This window comes from Microcaecilia unicolor, chromosome 2 (assembly GCF_901765095.1).
Source record: "Microcaecilia unicolor chromosome 2, aMicUni1.1, whole genome shotgun sequence".
In the NCBI taxonomy this organism is placed as follows: Eukaryota; Metazoa; Chordata; class Amphibia; order Gymnophiona; family Siphonopidae; genus Microcaecilia; species Microcaecilia unicolor.
Genome location: NC_044032.1, coordinates 255575159 through 255593935, shown reverse-complemented (window position 1 = coordinate 255593935; position 18777 = coordinate 255575159). Strand labels below are relative to the sequence as shown.

The following is an 18777-nucleotide window of genomic DNA, read 5'->3' as shown; positions in this document are numbered from 1 at the left end:
AAACCATCCATATCCAATTCTTAAAGTACAGTTTCATAATTCCATTCAAATCTTGTTCAAACACAAATGAAGTAAGTAAAATAGCTCCAACACCTCTGAGATCGAGTCCTCCAATATAGCAGATAAGTTAGTCAAATCCTCTTGTTTCTGACCAGGATTTTCCACTGCTCCCCCACTCATCTTTTTAAAAGGCAAATAATAGATCTGATTAACCAGAGGAATAGAGTCCGAGGTAAATTTAAAATTTTCAATAAGAATTTTTAAATAAATTCGGGGGGGGGGGGGGGGGGGGGGGTGGGGGCAGAAACACCTATTGTCCTAGGAAGATTCAATATTCTCAGATGCCTATTGAAGTTTTCCAGCTGTTCACATTTCCTATGGATAATTGTATTGTCCTTTACTAAGTCAGTTACATTTCCTTTAAGCACTGCAAGTTCAGCTTGAATAAGTTGTTCACTCTGCACAGCATCCTTCTTGATTTTGTCAATGGACTGAGACAAACCTTCACCCTTAATGAACAAGTTGGCAGTCTCCTGAGCAGATTGTGACTGCCACAAGGTCTCCAGGGTAACCACCACAGGGGGAGGGGGTAGAGACACCACACGGTCCCCAGATGAAACAACTCCAGACGTAATACCTGTGGCAGTAATTCCTACACTGATGGTCTCAGCACTAACGCCTTCCGTAAACGCAAGGCCAGCAATCATATTCCTGGTGGACAAGGTGGGGCCTCAGTTGCAGGGGAGAAAGAAACAACCTGCCCCAGGAGTTCTGTGGCTCCTCCTGAAAGAACTCCAGCAGGGCCTCCTTCCTGAGATAATTACAGGCATCGAATGGTGTATCGCTCCAATGTCAAGGAAGCGCCAGTTGGTGGGGGTAAGACCTTCATCTTCTTCCTTTTTGTGTGAGGCATACTGACTTCAGCCAGAAAGGAGGTAACAAACCAAGCAGCAGAGAAACAAAGCGCACTGCAGCTGACCTCAGGATACCATCTTGGCCACTCCCGGAGACTATGCTAGTACTCTAAACATTTAAGTGTATTATGCATGTGTAGATATTAGTACCTAGGTTATTGAACTGCTTCCTGTAAGTGGGGTCTATTAATTTCTACACGCACCTTCTTATCTAGCCTGGTGGATACTTGGAATGCCCTCCCGCGGGAGGTGGTGGAGAGGAAAACAGTAACGGAATTCAAAAATGCGTGAGATAAACAAAGGAATCCTGTTCAGAAGGAATGGATCCTCAGAAGCTTAGCGGAAATTGGGTGGTAGAGCCGGTGGTGGGAGGTGGGGCTAGTGGTGGGCAGACTTCTACGGTCTGTGCCCTGAAATGGCAGATACAAATCAAGGTCAGGTATACACATAAAGTAGCACATATGAGTATCTTGTTGGGCAGACTGGATGGACTGTGCAGGTCTTTCTCTGCCGTCGTCTACTATGTTACTATGTCTATTCAGTGAGATCTGAATCCCTGATCCAGTGAGAGCTCTGAAGACTAGAAAGCTCTGTAAAAATCAGATAATCACTTTGCCATCTGGCTGGATAACTCAGTCTGAGCCCTGCTTTCAAGCCTCAATTTGTTGGTTTTTACTCTGGTATGACTCAATTGCCATAGCAACAACTTGAGCTGGTTAGTTCGCATGTTCATAAAAAAAGCGTGCCTGTCACCTTGATAAGCCCTGTGGGAGCTCTCTATAGGGTTCAGCTCCTCTTGAATTTTAATCTGCTTTTGCCAGGCACGCTCACTCCCTCCTATTCCATTTATATACTCTTTTCCAGTCAATAATTGGGATTTTAAGGAGAGAGATTTCCTTGCTTACAATTTCTTTTAAAGGATGTAGAAAGGGAGGTAATATACCCTCAGAAGACTGTTGAGGCAGCATCCAAATCATAAACAGGCTAACCTCAGAATGACAGTTAAACTGTACTCCTTCATGTGTTGGTCAGGTCATGTACAAACTCTGGGCCTGTTAGCAAATGCCTATTCATCGACCGACACCTAGGGGACATTCTGAGTTAAAAATCACAGACTGTGGGGTCTGAAAAAAGCATTGAAAAAATTGAGCGCACAGACATTTGCTAACATCAGCAAAAGGCCACTGAACTCTCCAGGGACTCACAGTTTGATCCTTAAGAACATAAGAATAGCCATACTGGGTCAGGCCAATGGTTAATCTAGCCCAGTATCCTGGCTTCCAACAGTGGCCAATCCAGGTCACAATTGCATGGCAGAAACACAAATAGTAGCAACATTCCATGCTACCAATACCAGGGCGAGCAATGGCTTTCCCCCCCCCCTCCCTGTCAATCTCAATAACAGACTATGGACTTTTTCTCCGGGAACTTGTCCAAACATTTTTTTAAACCCAAATATGCTAACGCTGTTACCACATCCTCTGGCAATGAGTTCCAGATCTTAACTATTCTTTGAGTGAAAAATGCTTCCTTCTATTTGTTTTAAAACTATTTCCATGTAATTTCATTGAGTGTCACCTGGTCTTTGTACTTTTTGAAAGAGTGAAAAAAAAATCAATTCTCTTTTACCTGTTCTACACCACTCAGGATTTTGTAGACCTCAATCATATCCCCCCTCAGTTGTTTCTTTTCCAAGCTGAAGAGCCCTACCTCTTTAGCTTTTCCTCACATGGGTGGAGTTACTACTACTACTTATCATTTCTATAGCGCTACTAGACTTACGCAGCACTGTACAATTGAACATGAAGAGACAGTCCCTGCTCGACAGAGCTTACAATCTAATTAGGACAGACAAACAAGAGATAAAGGAATATTAAAGTGAGGATGATAAAATAAGGGTTAAAGGTGGGCTTTTAGCTTGGATTTGAAGACCGCCAGAGATGGAGCTTGACGTACCGGCTCAGGAAGTCTGTTCCAGGCATATGGTGCAGCAAGATAAAAGGAACGGAGTCTGGAGTTAGCGGTGGAGGAGAAGGGTGCAGATAAGAGAGATTTACCCAGTGAATGGAGTTCCCGGGGAGGAGTGTAGGGAGAGATGAGTGTGGAGAGGTATTGAGACGCTGCAGAGTGAATGCACTTATAAGTCAATAAGAGGAGTTTGAACTGTATGTGGAAACAGATAGGAAGCCAGTGAACTGACTTGAGGAGAGGGCTAATATGAGCATAACGACACTGGCGGAATATTAGTCGTGCAGCAGAATTTTGAACAGATTGAAGAGGAGAGAGATGGCTAAGTGGGAGACCTGTGTTCTATCATTTTGGTCACTCTCCTTTGAAAAGGAAAGAGCGTAGCTATCATCACCACTCCCCTCTTTTTTTTTTTTTCAGATGTAATTATTAGTTTCAAAGCATGCATACCTACAGAATTTGACCTACAAAATCCACAGGATGGTGGATCTTCCTTGGAGGGATATGCTCCATACAGCTTGCAGCTGGGTATAGAATTAATAGGGCATACAGAAACAGTCACCATAGGTCGGGGAAGATGGAAGTAGAACAGTTGGCATAACAGAAGAAAATTTGGTAAGGGTGAAAGGCTAAGCAGCACAGAAAAGGAGAAAAGATTTAACATGACCCTCGAGTAAAGAGAAGATTCTGAGAATATAGTGGGGGGGGGGGAGGGGGTGCAAACAAGGAGTATGGTGGGAAAATGGATGATGAAAATGGAAAAGTACAATACCAAAAAACTTAAGCTGAGTTATCAATGTTACTAGTAAAAAAAGGCCCGTTTCTCACACAAATGAAACGGGCACTAGCACGATTTTCATGTAATGGTGGTTATGTTTTTAAGGGAACCGTTAGGAGGTGAGTTGTGGTGCGAGTTCCACGCTCGCCTGCTTCCTGCCACCCTGCTGGTTACGATGGAATTTGAGCGGCGCAGGAGTCTGGACGTCAACGACCAGTTGTGGCGCGAGTTCCTGCCTCGCTGCCATTCTGAGTTTGACACAGTGCTTATTAACGTGTACGGCATAAGGGATCCGAGTTCCATGCCCCCCTCCATCTCCTCCGAGTTCCAGGCCCCCCTCTCTCTCTCTCTCCTCCGAGTGGCAGCCCGACCTGTGCTGCCCGCCCTCTTCTCCCAGTCCTCCGCCTGCCCCGCGCCTTCCTGCGTGCTGCCCAGAATTTAAAAGTTCTTACCTCGGGGTCCTGCGGCAGCAGTGAAAGGCGAGTAGGCTCAGCAATTCAGCCTGCCTTCCCTTCACTCTCAGCTCTGCCTCTGGTCCCACCCTCAATTCTTCTTTCCACAAGGGCGGGACCAGAGGCAGAGCTGAGAGAGAAGGGAAGGCAGGCTGAAGCGCAGAACCTGCTCACCTTTCACTGCTGCCACCGGACCCCGAGGTAAGAATTTTTAAATTCTGGGCAGCACGCAGGAAGGCGAGGAGCAGGCAAAGGACTGGGAGAAGAGGGCGGGCAGCGCAGGTCGTGCTAGCTGGGAACTTTCGTTCCGGGACTTTGGGCGGGTCAAATATTGGGGGTGCTCGAGCACCCACAGCACCCACGGAGTCGGCGCCTATGCCTCCATGTCCAGCAATTCTTCCCTCCCCTCCATGTCCAGCGATTCTCCTTTTCCCTGCCCTGCCATCTTGTCCCGCGATTCTCTCCTCTACTGTCCTCCCATCCCATCCATTCTACTCTGCTCTGCCCTTCCTCCCTCACCTCGCGATTATCTCCTCCCCTCGATTTGTACCTGAATGTTCTCTGGCTGGATGGCGCTAGCTCCCTTCCCTCTCACGTCATTACGTTTTGACGTGAGGGCGGGGCAATGAGTGGTTATGAATGTTATGAACCCAAGCATCCAGACGTAGAACGTTGGAGGTGCAAATTATTATATAGGATGTGTCAATGAGCCCTTGGAATTATTGTGCTATTGCTCAATAAACAACGCCCCCCCCCCCGACAACCATTATTATTATTACAGAATCTTGTCCTAGTCCCCACATCCCTCCCCTCCCTTTCTCCTTCCTTATCAGAGTAATAGCTATAAATCCTACCCAAGCTCTCCAGAAGAGTTTCCCAAGTTGGTCTTGGAGTACCCCTCTTGCCAGTCAGGTTTTCCAGATATCCAAAATGAATATGTATGAAATTGATTTGAATACACTGCCTCTATTATATGCAAATCTCTGAAAACCTGACTGGAAAGCGGGTACCAGAAGGGAGTAGAGGTAAACCAAATGATAAGCCAACTCAGGTGCTTTGAATAAAAGTATTTGCAAGCTACATCTCCTGAGTTGGCTTGTCATTTGGTCTACCTCTACTCCTTTCTGGTTTGGCTTGCTTTTCCACAGAGGTTCTCTTCCTGTCTGCTGTTACCCTGGCAAGGGGGTTCTACAGGACAGACTTGGAAATACTGCTCCACAAACCTGAAGCCTCATGCCTTCTGTAATTTCATATGCACAGCTGGGGAACAAGTGAGTTTCCTGTAAAAGAGCTACCTGCTTGTAAGGAGGCCAGACTGCTCTTTTCTTGTATAGGGCTGTTAATCCCTCTAACAGTTCAAGAAACCAAATTGACCCACATTGAGATCAGAAAAATGAAAAAGGCTAGTAGAAAAGAGGAGATAGCAATAGCTGTATCTATCGGACCCAAAAGGGAGATGACAACATGCCGTGGGACTACATTTTTATAAGGTCAGTTGTAAAGAGAAATATTCTTTGCAGTTAAAATTGGGGAAATTTCTATGGATGTGGAGCTGGAGGTGTAGGTTTATATCAAGATTCCAGCTCTAGATAAAAGAGTCGGTTGAATAATGCTATCAGTTATTTAAATGATAGTTTTACTGGGCGGTTGATATTGGCCAAGGATTTCTTCATTGAATGGAAGGCCCTTGTAACTTTCTTGTAGCTTTAAAGGAAGGTGGCCATGCGGGTGTAGTGTGCGGAAATGTCACTTTGGCTTGACACTCTCCATAGCTAGCTTGCCATTCTGTTATCACCCCAAATCTGTCTGAAGATGCCACTGACCTCTCCCCCGATGTTCTGGATGACTTGGTACTCTTCACAATTTGCCAACATGGTTGGAGTGGATTGGGCAGAGCTTCCCAAATGTAAATTGCATAGATGGTTCAGTTTGTACCTTTACTATCATTTAATACATTAAAAAAAAAATCAGATTGAATGGAGGAGCCAGATTTCCCCCATCTTATCCTCTTCCTCACTGCTGCAAAGCAAGCAGAGAAGAAAGGCTTGAGAGGGGGGAAGTTCTAACTCCCATCTTCTCGCAGTTCACACCTGCGATGGACACTCACGTGAAGAAGAGCGCTGGCAGTATAGGTCACTATGATGGCAGAGAAGGTCCCCAGGCTCAGTGCGTTCTTGAACACATCTAAAACGTGAAGTGACACGGAAAGAGAAGGATGTAAAGAAACTGCAAGCAGATCTGCAAGAAGAGTTTCTAACACATATTACTTATATTTCCAGGTTGTTTCTCAAATTGCTCATAATGCTGAGTGCTCTGTCCTGTCAGCCAGGGATGAGCTCAGTTGCAGCCCTTTAATAGGAATAGGGTTTCTGCAGTGGCCCTCATCCTGTTTCTTCCCCTGGGCAGTGATGAGACTACGATAGGGGTAAATGAGGAATCAATCTCTGGGCATTATAATCTAAGTAGTGACATCATGCTTACCAGGGACCACGACACAAGCAGCAGCAACCGAAGACAAAGTCAGTGTGAGACCCATGAACTAGCATGAACTTACAGGTCTCATCCCTCATACAAATTCTCAGGAAACCTATCTGAAGGGTAGGGCTCTTCAGGGTCTGCAAGTACATACGAGCTCACAGACCTTTTTTCCTGAAGATATTAGGAACTGAGGTCTTGGATTAGCCAGGTGATACGAGAGAGGATGCTGAGTTTGCAAGGGGGGGAGGGGGGGAAGGAATGGGAAAGAAGGATGCTGTGTTGTGTGGTTAAAAAAGAAAGAGAGGATATTGGGGAGGAGGGGGGACTGTTAGGCTGGTGATGAAAGGACAGGTGGTCATACAGCTAGGCCAGGGTAGAAGGTAAAGAGGGGAATGCTGTGCTGGTTCCACCACTGGTGAACCAAAGCCATTGCCGATACGCAAATGGGAGGGGAATTCTGAATAAGAGTATAGATGTGCCACTGAGCTCAGCATCCTGCTTCCTAAAGTAGCCTAAGTCACTCAGGAGTACTCATCAGATCCCAAATTAAAGTCCATTCCATGTTGGCACTCATCTCTTCCTTCAGAGAGGGAGCAAGCCACATTGGCTCAAGATGGAGATGCCCAAGTCTTTCTTAACCCACTTCACTCTGGCATTTGCTAAGTTACCTTCCATAGGAACAGATCTCATCAAAATCTCTTGTGTTTTGTTCATGCCAAAGCCAACTGCTGTGACTCAATCCTCCTCCTCTTTCACCTGTCCACTGGTTTTGACACAGTTATCACCAGCTACCCCCTTTCTTGCTTGGTTTTTGGGACTCATTTCGTCTTGATCCTCCTATTTATAATGCATAAAATATTCAAAGTGTGGTGGCACCATGGACCTACATAGGAACATTGAGATATCTAAATTATTCCTAAGAGGTTAACACTCAAACCTATTTATGTGGTTAACTTTGGACTTTTGACGCCCAAGTCAATGACACTGAAAATTCCAGGTGGCAATATGAACCCTTTGGCCAGACACTGAAGTGTCCTGGAAACAGTTATGAGGTTAACTCGGGGGACGATCTGAGAGCAGGCTAAAAGATAACAACCGATATTCAGTGCTATCTGCTTGAAGTATGACTGCTCATCACTAGCCAGCTCATTTTCAAAAGAGAAGGGCGCCCATCTTTCGACACAAATTGGGAGATGGGCGCCCTTCTCTCAGGGGCGCCAGAATCGGCATAATTGAAAGCCGATTTTGGGCGTCCCCAACTGCTTTCCGTCGCCAGGAAGGTCAAAGTTCTCAGCGGTGTGTCGGAAGGGTAGCAAAGGCAGGACAGGGGCGTGGTTAAGAGATGGTCGGCTACGGCCGATAGTGGAAAAAAAATGGACGTCCCTGGCTAGAATTTGGTCCGCTTTTTTTGGTCCCTTTTTTTTTAGGTCCAAGTCATAAAAAAGTGCCTGAACTGCCCAGATGACCACCGGAGGGAATCGGGGATGACCTCCCCTGACTCCCCCAGTGGTCACTAACACCCTCCCACCCTAAAAAAAATAAAACTTTAAGAACTTTTTTTGCCAGCCTCTATGCCATCCTCAAATGTCATACTCCGGTCCATGACAGCAGTATGCAGGTTCCTGGAGCAGTTTTAGTGGGTGCAGTATACCTCAGGCAGGTGGACCCAGGCCCACCCCACCCCCTACCTGTTACACTTGTGGTGGAAAATGGGAGCCCTTCAAAACCCACCCGAAACCCACTGTACCTACATGTGGGTGCCCCCCCTTCACCCCTTAGGGCTATGGAAGTGGTGTATAGTTGTGGGGAGTGGGTTTTGGGGGGCTCAGCACCCAAAGTAAGGGAGCTATGCACCTGGGACCAATTTGCCAAGTCCACTGTAGTGCCCCCTAGGGTGCCCTGGCATGTGAGTGGGACCAGTGCACTACAAATCCTGGCCCCTCCCACAACCAAATGCCTTGGTTTGGTTCGTTTTTGAGATGGGTGCCATCGGTTTCCATTATGGGAGAAAACCGAGGGCACCCGTTTACATCCAGCGATCTCAGCATTTAGGTCGAGATTTGGCTGGCGCCAACCGTATTTTTGAAACAAAAGATGGAAGCCCATCTCGTTCGAATACGGTTGGCCCCGCCCCTTCACTGTGCCATCCTCGGAGATTGGCGCCTTTAGCAATGGGCGTCCCCGTTCGATTATGCCCTTCTAGGTGTCCTAAGCTACTGTAGATAACTTATTTGGTTACATTTAGGATCACAAGGTCAACAACCTAACAAGCAAATAAATTGGATGAAAATCTACTTAAAAGAAACAAAAAATAACTGGATAAGTGATCCATTTAATTTTCATTGGATTTGACACACTAAATATCAACACCTTAACATTCTATTTGGCTTGCTGCACCCTATCAACATCTGCCTGGAGTTGCTGAAGTGTTCAAAAACCCAGCTTCCAACAATATTTCAATGCATGAGCTGACAGGTTCTGTAGATGAGAAGTAATAATATTTACTCCAGTGATCCAGTATCAGATGGATGGATGCACAAGTCCTCCCCTCACCACACCTCACCCCTAGCAAGAGAAAATTAAGCTCTTACAGGAGTGCAGCCACTGAGACATGGGTAGGTTCCAGCTGGTGACCACTTCTACCATCGACCGGGGAAATTCCACATTCAGTGGCCGGGAGACCCTTAAATCCCTGTCAGGGATACAAAAAGGCAAATCTCTCATTTCCAGCTATAAGACTTGTGTATAAGGAGTTAAGATTTCATCAGCCACTCCTCCTTCATTATATGATGCCCCAAGTTGGACCCCCTCCCCCCCCCAAAAAAACACTCCAGTCTATACTCACCATTTCACATTCTCCTTCTCCTCGCTAAAACCAGCCCCTGCCAGGGTGGCTGTCCCCTCTGACAGGAAACCCACAAAATAATTACTGAAGTGGAAAGACACTGCACTCTCATAGGCCCGCAGCCACCTGTGAAGGGGTGGGGGTGGGGGGGAGGAAGGAGAACAGGAAAACAGGGCAGAAAGGTGCAATCGGTCAGAAGCATACAGAAGAAGGGAAAGAGAAGGAGACAATGCGATAAGAAAAGAGGGGTGAAAATAAACAGACAGAAGCAGCACAATATTATATCAAACCTCATTCCGCCATCTTTGCTCTTTATACTGAAGCACATCGTATAGGCAACATATAGGAAGTCATATTAGCAATGGGGGAGAAGAACCAACTGAGTGCCAGCATGAGGGGGGCACCATCTCCCCATACCTCTCTTCAAACTACACATATACTAAAGCAGACAGTACTAGACCATTTAAAGTCCTCTGTGTAAGCTGAGGATGTGGTCTTTAGGGCAACAGGTGATAGATTTGGGTGGAAGACCTGCAGGCACTGTCACCACCAATTCTTGGATTTACCCCAGGAAATCTATAGAATGTCCATTTCCAATTTTGGTAATAAAAGCAGAGACTACAACTACCAGCAGGCAATGGGCAGGGTGACAAAGCTGCACTCATAGCCTGATGACCTAGAGTGGGGTTTGGTAATCCCATCATCCATCTACATACAGGCAGATATCCTCTGTATTTCTACTAGGTTTCAGGACTCTTTGCTCATAAATACCCTCCTATATCAGAGTGTGATAAAAATTTGGCAAATGAAAGTTTCTCCATCCTGCCCAAGATTTTCATACCCCTCTTAATGGCCACTGCCAAGACAAAAGTTCTTTTTTTTAATCTTTCTGCACTATGTGGCTCTTAATGAGCATGAGCTGCAGCACCTTTTGCTCTAGTCTCAAATTCAGTAAGAGCCACAAGGTGCAGATTTTGTTTTTGGCACAAACAGGGTTGGGGGGGGGGAGATATTAGTAGGGCTCAAACTGATTCTAAAACTAGATGGGGAGGCTGGGAGTAGCTGATTCCCAAGTAGCAAGGAGTAGTTGGGAGGTGGGATGGCTACATGGGAGGTATGGGGGTTAGAAAGATGGAGGAGGGAGTGACATAGGTTGGTAGGGAGGGTGCCTGCCAGCTGTACCACTGTAGGGCACTGGCACATTAAAGGACAGATTTGCTAAGTTGACTTTACATACAGAATGGGAAAATGCCTTTTGTAAACCAGGCCCTAAAGGAGCCATGATAGAGCTGAGACGGTATTCTGCTTCCTTCATTCTCCGACTGGTGGGGACAGCAGGATTGGGGGTGGGGTGAAAGATCTCAGCCAGCCTAAGTTTTGGCCTTCCTCCTAGACTGAAAGGAAATTTGTCAAGGCCTCTTATATTCCTGTATTCCACTGTGTCTCTAATCTTTCAGGGATATGCATTGATTCACAGGACATCTCCCATGACAAAGAGCAACAGACTCACCTCACAGTAAGGCCCCTGTTGGGACCGGAAGGAGAGAGGAAAGAGAAGCAGGTATTAGAAAAAAAGATCTGCAGGGAATCCAGAGAGACAGAAAGATAAACACAACATTTATGCGCATGCGCACACAAACAACCTGCCCCTGAACCTAAACACACTTGCACACCTCCACTTTTTCCCCCAACCTGCTCACCCTTGTATGCAGACACCCACACACCTCTTCCACCCCAAAAGCAGACACACTCCTCCTCCAAACTCTCCATCCCCATACATACACACACCCTTCATGCTAACCTGCCCCCTCCCCCCCCATACATAGACACAAAGAGCAGAAGCAGTACCTGGCTTTGTGTTTCTTACTGATGGGTGTCAGAATCCACGAACCAAAAGCAGAAAAAAACAAACAAAAAAAATACCCACCAAACTGTGAAAGCCAGGCAAAAAAGAAGCTCAGAGACCAGAGGAATGGAAGTAAATTACAGAGAGCACAAAGGAAAGACATTTTATAAAACATCAGAGTAGGACTAACTTGCTGTCCCCCTGGCTCTGTCACTGACCGACTGTGTCGGCGTAATGCTTCCAAATGGCACGAGGGCCACATTTATAGACAAGCTACAGCTTACAGCCTCATGCTTCACTAGCATGGAAAACTATTAATCCTAAAATTTACTTCCTACTTAATGGGGGGGGGGGGGGGGGGGCTCTTAAATGTTACAGTGTAGGAGCCACAATACACACATTAACTCCAACCCTGAATGGCACACAATACACAGGAATAAGCTTCACTTGTAAGGCAGAACATGTTTTCAGTCTCAAATACCAAGGCCTACTTAATCTCATCACTTGCATTGTGCCAGAGAGCCTCTTTCTGGAGCTCACAGCTTGTAATACATACAGGCAACATAGCAAAAGTGCACTGGAAAATTTTTCTTAAGCAACTTGAGGAAACCAGAGACAAAATCGGAACAATTTCTCTATCTTTCCACCACATTTTCTTAGTATCTGCTTGCATTTTTTGATACCTGAAAATCTTCTCATTCTCCATACCTTGTATACTGGGTACTGACATTTTTATTAGCTCAATAAAGAAGGCTGAGTGCCTTGTTAAAAGCACCTACATTCAGAAAGTGCCTAAACAAAAGTATTCAGAGTATAGGGGCCTGCCGTAAATGGAGGCAGCTACAACTACGTCAGGTATAGGGGTACCTAAGTTAAGTGTTCAGCACCTTTCCCCATTTTCCTGCCCCGCCCCATCCCATTTTAAGATGCCCTAAAACTTAAGGCAGCCAACCAATATTTTATGTCAAAAGTTAAAGCACCTAGAACTTTTGAAAATCATCCCAAATGCCATTCTTGTGTTTTTCTCCTTTACCACAATGATTAATGATACATCAGTGGGAATGGGAATTATCTGGTGATTATAATCTCTTAATTTCTCCATGATTCTGTCAGGGTTGTGATTCCATTTTTTTGTCAGTAGAGTGATGGTATGCTGTTTCCAGAACATGTGTTCGTTTCTAATTGTGGGTTTTATTCCAGATTAAAAGGATCTTTTAGTTCAGACTAGAGAGACCGATCTGCTGCTTGTTCACTGCCATCTTGGAGTTTGCAGATCGCTCGCCCTGTTTTCCTGGATACATTCAATCTAGCCAGACTTCACTTTGTACATTTCAAGGTAACATTAACCAGGAGTGTGAAATATGGGATGTTATCAAAAGCTTTCTTATAGTCAATCAATAGGTTTTCAAGCCACTAGTTCTCAGCCTCTGCTGGTAGGAGTGCACATATCCACATGTTTGGACTGGTCTGGAATACCACTTCTGCTCCTGGGGGGGGAGGAGGAGGGGTTCGGTGTGGAGTACCAGTTCAGCATGCTCTGTGCTTCCAGAGCTCCCGCCTGTTGAAACTTAGCACCAGCTGAGAGCCAGAAGAAAACGACCTGCTGTCCCCATGGTACCCAACATGACTGAGCATTGGAATTTAGCCAAGAATGCAACACTCAACACTGTGCTGTTATCAACCACTAGTAAGAAAGGCCTGTTTCTGAGGCCAATGAAACGGGCGCTAGCAAGGCGCTTTCGTTACCACCCCCCTCCCCTTGTTGCTGGACTTACCCTCCGTGCTTCAGGGTGGTCGTGGGCGCCTCGCCCCGCCCTGCGACCCGCCCCGCGATGTAGAGAGTGGCTGGCTGGCTCCCTCGCTGCCTGTGACCTACAGCCTGCCTGCCTCACTCCCTCCATTCGTCCTCGCATAGTAGATCGACGTATGCCCCGCCCTCACGTCAAACGTGATGACGTCGAGGGCGTAGCGATGCGATTGGTCAAGTGTCATTGCTCCGCCCTCGCCGTCATCACGTTTGACGCGAGGGCGGGGCAAACAGTAATGGGGCTAAATTCCGATCTCTCCCACCTCACAAACCGGAAGTTGCAGCTTCATTAGAACGTTGAGGTAGCGAATTATGTGCGGAAGGGGCGTGGCTGCGGGCGGGTCTATCAGTGAGAGTGAGTGGTGCATGAGTGACTGAGTGGTGACAGCCTAAGTGCAGGGCTCCAGTGTTTCCCTGCCACAGAGTGAGCTTCAGAATGTTTGAGGTGAGAATTATTTATATAGATTATGAAAATTCTCAGCTGTTAATTTCCTTTCCTTGGAGCCTTGCAAGACCAGTCCAAACCAGCAGGTTATATCCCCTGACCAGCAAATACAAGTCTACTCTCTTCCTCCTCTCTTTCAGAAGGTAATATTTATTTGGATTCCTAATGATATATTTTTGAGTTTGTTTTATGTATATGAATATGATGATCTAGTTATTAATATCAGTATGACAGTACCGTGATGAAAGGTAAAATTATGTATCATACCTGATAATTTTCTTTCCATTAATCATAGCTGATCAATCCATAGACTGGTGGGTTGTGTCCATCTACCAGCAGGTGGAGATAGAGAGCAAACTTTTGCCTCCCTATATATGGTCATGTGCTGCCGGAAACTCCTCAGTATGTCGATATCAAAGCTCCATCCGCAGGACTCAGCACAGAGAATTACACCCACAAAGGGACACTCTGCCCAGCTCACCACCGCCGAAACGGGGGAGGGGAATTAACCCAGCTCATCCCCACACAAGTGGGGGAGGGGAATCCGTCCAGCTCATCCCCGCGGAGCGGGGGAGGGACACCACACCCGCCGATGCGGGGGGATCTGGCTTATCCTGCAACCGCAACCGCGGGAGGAGCTGACTGACCCTAACACCGCTGAAGCGGGAGGGGTACAAAGCTGCCCTACAGCCGCACGAAGCGGGAGGGAGTGCCGGCAGAATTTAAGTCTCAATCCAGCCCCGTAAAACGGAGGGGAGAGGAATGCAGCAGCTCACTGTAACACAAACTCGTCTCAACTCTTGAAGAATCCAAGTGAAAAAACTTGAACACGAGTCCTCCTGAAGGAACTGAAGACTAAACTTGAACCTAAAATTCAACCAGAATATAAACAGTACAGATAACTGGGAGGGGCTATGGATTGATCAGCTATGATTAATGGAAAGAAAATTATCAGGTATGATACATAATTTTACCTTCCATATCATCATGCTGATCAATCCATAGACTGGTGGGATGTACCGAAGCAGTACTCACCCAGGGCGGGACATTGAAATCCCTGACCTCAACACTGAAGCTCCAAACCGGGCCTCCGCCCGAGCAGCCACAGTCAAGCGGTAATGCTTGGAGAATGTATGGGCCGATGCCCAAGTTGCCGCCTTGCATATCTCTGCCAAGGAGACGGACCCGGCCTCTGCCATCGAGGCCGCCTGAGCTCTAATGGAGTGAGCCTTCAGCTGGATAGGCGGCACCTTCCCCGCGGCCACATAAGCCGCTGCCATGGCTTCCTTGACCCATCTTGCCACTGTAGGCTTAGCAGCCTGCAGACCCTTACGAGGACCTGCAAACAGGACAAACAGATGATCCGATTTCCGGAAACCATTGGTCACTTCCAAGTATCTGATGATGACCCGTCTCACATCCAGATATTCAAGAGCAGAATACTCTTCTGGGTAGTCCTCCCTACGAAAGGAAGGGAGACAGAGCTGCTGACTCACATGGAAGCGAGAAACAATCTTGGGTAGGAAGGAAGGCACTGTGCGAATAGTCACTCCTGCCTCAGTGAACTGCAGAAAAGGCTCTCGACAAGAGAGTGCCTGGAGCTCGGAAACTCTTCTGGCTGAAGTGATAGCCACCAAAAAGACTGCTTTCAACGTCAGGTCTTTCAGAGATGCCCTCGACAAGGGTTCAAAAGGCGGCTTTTGCAAGGCTCTTAGCATCACGCAGGCACCACTGAGTGCAGAGGAGGGCGCAGGTGATTAACTCCCTTGAGGAAACGCACCACATCTGGCTGCGAAGCCAGGGAAGCACCCTTCAGGCGGCCCCTGAAGCAAGCCAGGGCCGCTACCTGGACTTCAGGGAACTGAGCGACAGGCCTTTCTCCAGACCTTCTTGCAGGAACGCCAGCACTGAAGAAATTGGAGCAGTAAATGGAGAAAGTGAACCTGCTTCACACCACGCTGCAAAGGTACGCCAAACCCTGGCGTAAGCAGTAGAAGTAGAGCGCTACCTCGCTCTCAGCAGAGTGGCGATGACCTTGTCTGAGAAGCCCTTCTTCCTCAGACCTCTGCCACTCAATAGCCAGGCCGTAAGACCAAAGGGGGAGGAATCCTCCATCACCACGGGACCCTGATGTAACAGGCCCTGCTCCACTGGCAGTCGCAGAGGTTCGTCCACTGAGAGCCTGATCAAGTCCGCATACCAGGGACGTCTGGGCCAATCCGGACCCACCAGGATTATCCGGCCCGGATGCTTTGCCACCCGGTCTAGCACCCTGCCCAACATGGGCCAGGGCGGGAACACATAGAGAATCTCTTGTGTCGGCCACTGTTGGAGAAGAGCATCTCTCCCAGGGATCGAGGGTCCCGTCCTCTGCTGAAAAAGCGCGGCAGCTGGCAATTGGCCGATGACGCCATCAGATCTAGGCTCGGCTGGCCCCAGCGCTTCGTGATGTCCAAGAACGCCTGAGCAGATAGCTGCCACTCTCCGGGCTCCAAGGTATGGCGACTGAGAAAGTCCGCCTTGACATTCATGACCCCGGCAATGTGGGCCGCTGACGGCTGTTCCAGATTCGCTTCCGCCCACTGGCATAGATTCATGGCCTCCTTGGCTAGAGGGGCGCTCTTGGTACCTCCCTGGCGGTTGACATAGGCCACAGCCGTGGCATTGTCCGACAGGACCCGTACAGGCTTCAACGCCAGTACCGGGATGAACTCCAAAGCGCCAACCCGAATGGCTCTGAGTTCCAGGAGGTTGATAGACCACTTTGCCTCTGCCAGGAGACCAGAGCCCCTGCGCTGTCCTTCCCAAGCAGTGGGCTCCCCAGCCCGACAAAGAGGCGTCCGTCGTGACGACAATCCACTCCGGGGTCACCAGAGGCATTCCTGCAGACAACTTGTCTGTCTGCGTCCACCAGCTCAGCGCCTTGCGCACTGCTGGGTCCAAGGGAAGGCGCACAGCATAATCCTCCGACATCAGAGTCCAGCGCTGCAGCAGAGAGTGTTGTAGTGGTCTCATATGAGCCCTGGCCCAGGGCACTACTTCCATCGTGGCCGTCATAGCCCAACAGCTGCACATAGTCCCAAGCCCGAAGAGGAGAGGCTACTAGGAACTGGTCCATCTGAGCCTGAAGCTTGACAATCCGATTGTCTGGCAGAAACACTCTGCCCACTTGGGTGTCGAATCGAACTCCCAGATACTCCAGGGACTGAGTTGGGCGCAGCTGGCTTTTCTCCCAGTTGATGATCCACCCCAGGGAGCTCAAAAGAGCAACCACCCGGTTCACAGCTTTGCCGCACTCTGCATAAGAGGGGGCTCGGATCAACCAGTCGTCCAGATAATGATGGACTTGTACTCCTTCCTTCCTCAGGAAGGCCGCGATGACCACCATTACTTTGGAGAAGGTCCGCGGAGCAGTAGCCAACCCGACGGGAGGGCTCTGAACTGGAAGTGTCGGCCCAGTACTGCAAAACGCAGAAAGCGTTGAAGAGGAGGCCAGATGGGAATATGCAAGTCCGCTTCCTTGATGTCCAAGGATGCCAGGAACCTCCTGCCTTCACTGCCGCTATAACAGAGCGGAGGGTCTCCATGCGAAAGTGCCTGATTGACCCCTTTGAGGTCGAGGATAGGCCGTACAGAACCTCCTTTCTTTGGTACCACAAAGTAAATGGAGTAACGTCCCTTGCCAAGCTGATTTTCTGGCACCGGAACGACCGCACCCAGGCGGATCAGATTGTCCAAGGTCTGCTGCACTGCCACAGCTTGACCGGAGACTTGCAGGGAGAGAGTACAAACCCGTCTCTTAAGCGTCGGCAGAACTCTAGCTTGTAGCCGTCTCTGATGACTTCCAGCACCCAAGCGTCTGAAGTTATTGTGGTCCACTCGTCCAGAACCGAGGACAGCCGTCCTCCAATCTACACTGGAGCGTGGACCAAGGCCCCGTCATTGGGTACAAGACCCTAGGGGAGGACCGGAGGGAGGACCGGAGGGAGCACCTCCGGGACGGCGGTCTCTGCGAAAGGAATGCTGCTTGGGGGAGAAGTTCCTCTTGAAGGAAGAGGGGGCAGAGGAGCCCGACCTGCCCGGGCATGCGGTACCGACGGGCTTCCTGAAACCGTCCTCTGGACGGTACCGGGGCGAGCACTAGGCCCGAGCCCTGACCTCTGGTAACTTCTTGCCCTTGACGTGCCGAAATCGGTCACGATTTTGTCCAGCTCGACCCCAAAGAGCAGCTTGCCTTTAAAAGGCAATCTAGCCAGGCGGGATTTAGAGGCGTGGTCAGCAGACCTATGCTTCAGCCAAAGCCACCGCCGCGCAGAGATTGTCTGAGCCATGCCTTTAGCTGAGGCTCTCAAGACATCATACAGCAAGTCTGCCAAATAGGCTAAGCCCGATTCCAGGGCCCAGCCAATCAGCCCTCAAGGAATGATCCGAGGGGGAAGCCCGCTGCACCATAGACAGGCACGGCCACATAGGAGCCGCAAACTGAGGCCTGCAAACTTAAAGCAGCCGCCTCAAAGGACGACCTTAAGGCCGCCTCCAATCTTCTGTCTTGGGCGTCCTTTAGGGCCGTGCCACTTTCCACCGGCAACGCCGTTTTCTTAGTCACCGCAGTGATTAAAGAATCCACGGTAGGCCACAGATAGGCCTCACGTTCACTTTCAGGCAAAGGATAGAGGCGGGACATAGCCCTAGCCACTTTAAGGCTCGCTTCCGGGACATCCCATTGAGCCGAAATTAAGGTGTGCATGGCATCATGCAGGTGGAAGGTTCTATGCGGGCGCTTCGTCCCCAGCATAATGGCAGAGCCAACAGGGGCTGAGGGAGAGACGTCCTCCGGAGAGGAAATCTTCAAATGCCCATGGCCTGGCATTAACAGGTTGGGCAATCCTTTGAGCTAAAGAGCCGCGCTGCAGAGGGGTCATCGCTCCATCCGAGCGGGGATCCGTCTCCTCCAAGGAATCCGCAAAGGACCGTTGGGAGAACTCAGATACGCTTGCCCTCATCTACATCGGAGGAGACAAAGTCCTCCAAGGCCTGGGAATCAACCCCGAGGGCATTTACCTCCGGGGCCTCAACCTCTTTACCAGACGAGGGAGCAGGGGCAGTGGTTTTGCATAAGGAGGCCTGATGCAGCAGCAAAACAAACTCGGGGGAGAAACCCCCCAGACTGTGCACTTCCGCAGCCTGGGCTACAGCCCTAGACGCACCCTCAACCGGCGCTCGCAAGAGCGGGGGAGAGACATG

At 48.8% G+C, this 18777-nt stretch overlaps 1 protein-coding gene across 1 annotated transcript in view; it reads right to left on the bottom strand.

The window, feature by feature from the left end:
• Positions 1 to 18777, bottom strand: part of LOC115462000 (protein-serine O-palmitoleoyltransferase porcupine-like) — a 48754-nt gene that overhangs the window by 18880 nt on the left and 11097 nt on the right. The window contains exons 5-7 of the mRNA XM_030192048.1: positions 9436 to 9561; positions 9182 to 9282; positions 6220 to 6296 (exon numbers count right to left, since the gene is read on the bottom strand). Of these exons, the coding sequence (XP_030047908.1) occupies positions 6220 to 6296; positions 9182 to 9282; positions 9436 to 9561 (304 nt within the window). The remainder of the gene's footprint in view (positions 1 to 6219; positions 6297 to 9181; positions 9283 to 9435; positions 9562 to 18777) is intronic.